The sequence below is a fragment of the Triticum dicoccoides genome, chromosome 6A, assembly GCF_002162155.2.
Source record: "Triticum dicoccoides isolate Atlit2015 ecotype Zavitan chromosome 6A, WEW_v2.0, whole genome shotgun sequence".
Lineage (NCBI taxonomy): Eukaryota > Viridiplantae > Streptophyta > Magnoliopsida > Poales > Poaceae > Triticum > Triticum dicoccoides.
Genome location: NC_041390.1, coordinates 51247209 through 51251885, shown reverse-complemented (window position 1 = coordinate 51251885; position 4677 = coordinate 51247209). Strand labels below are relative to the sequence as shown.

Genomic DNA, 4677 nt, shown 5'->3' with positions numbered 1-4677 from the left:
CTGGAAATATTTGTGGGCACTTGTAGAATTATTTCCAATAGCCCTCAAATGCTTTCAAGATTATTTGGACATTTAAAATACTTTATAGAATTTAAATGTCCAAATTCAAATGCTTATGATTTAATTCAAAAATCCAGAGAGTCCTAGAGAAGTGTGCACCATTTTTGACAAAGGTTCTAGACCAATTCAAAAGTGATGAACATTTATGAAAGGCATTTTGGGTTCATTAAAAAGATTTAATTTTGACCCTAGTTGAATTTCATTTACTGCTAGGGTTTAACAATCCTCATTTCAAATTCATTTGAATTTTAAACATGATGACATCATGATCAAACAAGACAACAGGGCCTGAGCTAGGGCTGTGACATCGGCGTCCGGCCTGATGCCGGCAGTAACGGAGCAGCGGCGACCATCCTCCACGACATGGACCGGACGGAGATTGAGAAGACACAATGAGAGGTAGACAGACAACAGGTAAAGCAATCTTACCGGTTACCATTAACCATACATATTCAACAGATATTTGCATACACATTCACAATTCAACCAAACCTTGTATATACAGTACATAAGAAAAAGCTGACGAGCACTACCATAAGAACACGCATGTTCTTGTAATACACCTATCATTTTCATAGGTACAACAATACTATATACTAACACCAGCAAAGTGGTAAGATATGATGTCAAAAAAAAAAAGCAAAGTGGTAAGATACACATGCAAATGAGCTTTTAACAAGTACAAAGTGGTTATCACACGCACCACGCCTCATCCCGCTAACCTGAAAAGGAGGTGGCGAGTGGTAAGGTGAAAGGGCTGTTGACCGTAAAAATTATGAATTTCTCACTGGTCCAAAATTATTTCCCCTCATGGAATCATAAACAGGTTCAGAACTGATTAGAAGTATATATAACCGAGCCATGATTACATATGTGGGTGAAATCATCCACATAAAGGGGTTCACTTTGAACAAAGACTTACTCTTGATATACATCTACATAAGCTTTCATACTACAAAATACAACACTGAGGTTTTCACTCTCCAACTCCAACCGAACAAACTGACAGAAAGTAATTTAGAGAACAAGGAGGTAACCAAACATATGCTACTGGCATATACTTTCACCCAAACACATAGAGAACAAGGGGAGCCAAAATACCTGTATACATCAAAATGACTTCATGTGTATATGCAACTAGGAGTGTGGTGAAAATGGTACATCTTGAATCAGCTAATAATCGTGCTAATTGAACTATACTAAAAAGAACGAGAGAGAAAACACCAACCTATTATATAATATACAACATAATCAATGCAAACATAGGCCACCAGAAGTTAAGATACGGGAGGATATGGCATCCAAGGGCACAACCAAAATTTGATTCTCCACCGAAGACTACAAACAGTAAAGACATTGTTCATCCACAGATGTTCACTAATGCCAAGGAAAATAAAAGGCTTACTGATCTATCAACTATTCAAGTTTCAGTGCATGTTGCTGATACAGCTTATTACGTATTTCTCTACTCAAGATTTGTTTAGCTAGATTCCGTCGCCAAACAAATTTCAGGGGGAAAATGAATTTACAGTCACCAAACAAATTTCAGGGAGAAAATGAATTTACCGTCACCAAACAAGTTTCAGGGGGGGAATGAATAATAATGCTAGTAGCCACGGGACATGAATTAGTATTTAGTAATGCAGAATTTCCTTCGTTATACTTCAAACAGTAATTATCAGTTTGCTGGCAGATATGGCAACTGACCTTTTTAGATCTTCAGTCAAGCTGCATTTATAGCTCAATAGGCATTTTTTTTCATGAACAATTGCTAACCCAGATGTATTTATATTATATTAAAAACCTAAATGAAGTGTGAATCGATGAGAGAAGATGATAAGGAATGCAAACATGTGGTCCATGGGTTATTTTTCCTTATGACAACAGAAGTTTCAATACAGAGGATACTATTTGGTCCATTCAGAAATTTGTACCAAGGGAACATCAAGATACTCATTATACCCGGAGATTTCACTCCGGTAATCAGATCACATTCACTCAGATCCCAATTGTCACTCAAAACAATCGCAACTGCACCATCTACCAGCACCCAATTACAAGAACCACCAACGAGGAAAGAGTATTCAAGTTTCTCACTGAGCACAGGAAGGAGGAAGTATTTCATTCTGCTACCCGCTTAACATGACAAGACTCCTCATCTATGAGAAGGCAAAGAAGCTGGGCCAGAAGAAAACATCCAGGAGGCAGTGATCCATGAAAGCATGATGGGAGGCCGTTAGGTGGGCAATAGTTGAGCAAAGGGTTGTAGAGAGACTCATAGCGTATGCTCTTGCAATTTGGTACTTGAGAAATGGTAATAATAAGTAAAGCAATACATATTCGGAAAATAACAGTTCAGATAACTCAACTTGCATGTGGAAGATAAGCTTACCCACTTGACCAGTACATCACAATATCATATCTAACTGAATAATCGCCGTATGTATTGTCTACACCGTGTCCACCACAAATGCCTCACAACTTCCGCTCCCTCGTGTCCACCACCAATGCCTGTTATAAGCATAATAAGTCAAACGGCACATTACAAAGAAACGGTCAAATAGGTATGAGGAGGCATAAACAAGATACTTAGATAAACTTGCAGCTGTAATTTGAAAAGATGAAATTAACTCAAGTAATTGATTTTTTTATGCTATAAACGAACACTTGCAATAGGGGTCTACTACAAGTGATAAATGAACAATTATTTTGTAAATTTCAAACCAAGTAACGATTGTGGATTTAAGATTATTAGCAAACTCAGCGGAGATAACATACTGAAATAAAGAAATACAAATACTGAAATATAAGATGTTCTAACTTTTTATCAATCGGATGTATATAGACATGTTTTAGTGTGTTTGTTCACTCATTTCAGTCCGTATGTAGTCCATATTGAAATATCCAAAACATTTTATATTTGTGAACGGATGGACTAGCTTTTAAGCTTCCAAATGCAAGGCTACCTATTCGACATTATAGTTTGTTCAAGCTAATTATTCTTATAGTTTTTCGCGACTTCAAACTGCTATGCACCTCATCTTGAAACACAAACTGCACTGCGGCTATGCGCTAACACTACCATTATACAACCCTTGCATATTTCAATAGGCAGGCCGCAGGCCACTGTGATCCAGGTTAATCGTTATACAAAGAACTAGCCAACCTCGATGTTGATTGTTTTAGTGCAGACTTTTTATATAACTTATGTATCCTAGATAGCTGATCTGTGCTTGATCCATGTCATGGAAAAGGATTATCCGTTTGATTATTTGACAACTGCATAGCCACCAGACCAGATAGTTCCCTCTCAGGGTATGCCTATAATTAACTTCATATAGTAGTTTTTATGTTTCTTTCCATAGCTCTGACTTGAAGCAGATAGTGCAAAGTTTGGTAATAAAATAACAATATTAGGAGCAACATTGTGCAGGTTCAGAAGAGATGTGTTGAAAAGGTCACCAAGCAGCAAAAGAAACAAGTGATATTACACTACTTACTAAAGCGGCATTTAATCAGCCACTTAACGAAAAATAACTCTGTTTTGTTATATCCTCAGTGAAAAGGTACCTGGAGTGTAGACAATTTCGAATGGATAGTAACGATAAGCGATGCCGGTCACAGGAAGTTTCTTGAGCTGCAATGACTCAAGGTGGACCATGAAGACACCAACAACTGTCCAGAAGAACGCCACATTATTTTCCTCTGCATAACCTATCATATTCGGTGGCTCTTTCTCTGAATTTGGGGGAAGTAACTTGTCCAGTTCAATAGTTCTTCCACTGCTCCAAGAAACATCGCCATGACAGTCTGTCTCCCTCTTCCAAAATTGGGCAATGAAGCCTGACACGACGATGAGACCCATCCCACCACCCTCTGTCCGCATAACCACGACATGGCGATTGCGGCTGGTAAGCACCTGCGCTGGCAACAATGTCACAGCTAGGCTCTTCCTACCCAAATCAAACTCGAGGATATTGGATGCTGAAACCAACCAATAAATGCAATCCCCCGCCAGTACAGCGGGCTCGCCTAAATGAACCATAGACACCAATGGAACCGGGCACGAGATGGTATCGCCCCATACGCCGGTCTCCGACGAGTAAACGCGGCCGAGCGCTCTTCTAGGCTGCTTCCCGTCGCTGCTTACCAAGACCACCTGGAAGTGGTCGATTTCTCCGGCGGCGCGGAGCACCGTCCCGTTGATGGGGTTCTCCAACGGGTGGAACCCGAACCCCCGGGGGACGGCCAGGCGGTGCTGGACGCCGGCGACGGGGTCCCACACGACGACCTGGAGCGAGATCGGGAGGAAGAAGAGCGCGAGGCCGTGGCGCCATCCGAGGGTCATGTAGCGGTCGTGGAGGTCGAGGGAGAAGTGGCCGCGGGGGAGGCGGTCGGGGGCGTCCAGGGCTGGCTGGAAGGTGATGCCCTGGTTCGCGTCGATGAAGCCGAGGAGCGGAGGGCTGCGGCGGTGGTGGATGCGGAAGCGGCGGCGGAAGGCGGGGTCGGAGAGGAGGCTGCGCCAGCGCCTGCAGACGAGGGAGGCGCGTGGGAGGGAGGAGGGCTGCGGGGGGAGGCGGAGCAGGATCTCGGAGAGCAGGTCGTCGTCGTCCAGCG

The 4677-nt window shown here is 42.3% G+C and overlaps 1 protein-coding gene across 1 annotated transcript; it reads right to left on the bottom strand.

The window, feature by feature from the left end:
* Positions 1-569: 569 nt before the first annotated feature.
* On the bottom strand, positions 570-4675 carry LOC119315618 (the record flags this gene model as incomplete). The annotated part of the gene is made up of 3 exons (XM_037590168.1): positions 570-782; positions 2453-2571; positions 3631-4675. Coding segments are annotated over 2 exons (1134 nt in total), but the record flags the coding sequence as incomplete, so codon positions are not given.
* Positions 4676-4677: the final 2 nt, after the last annotated feature.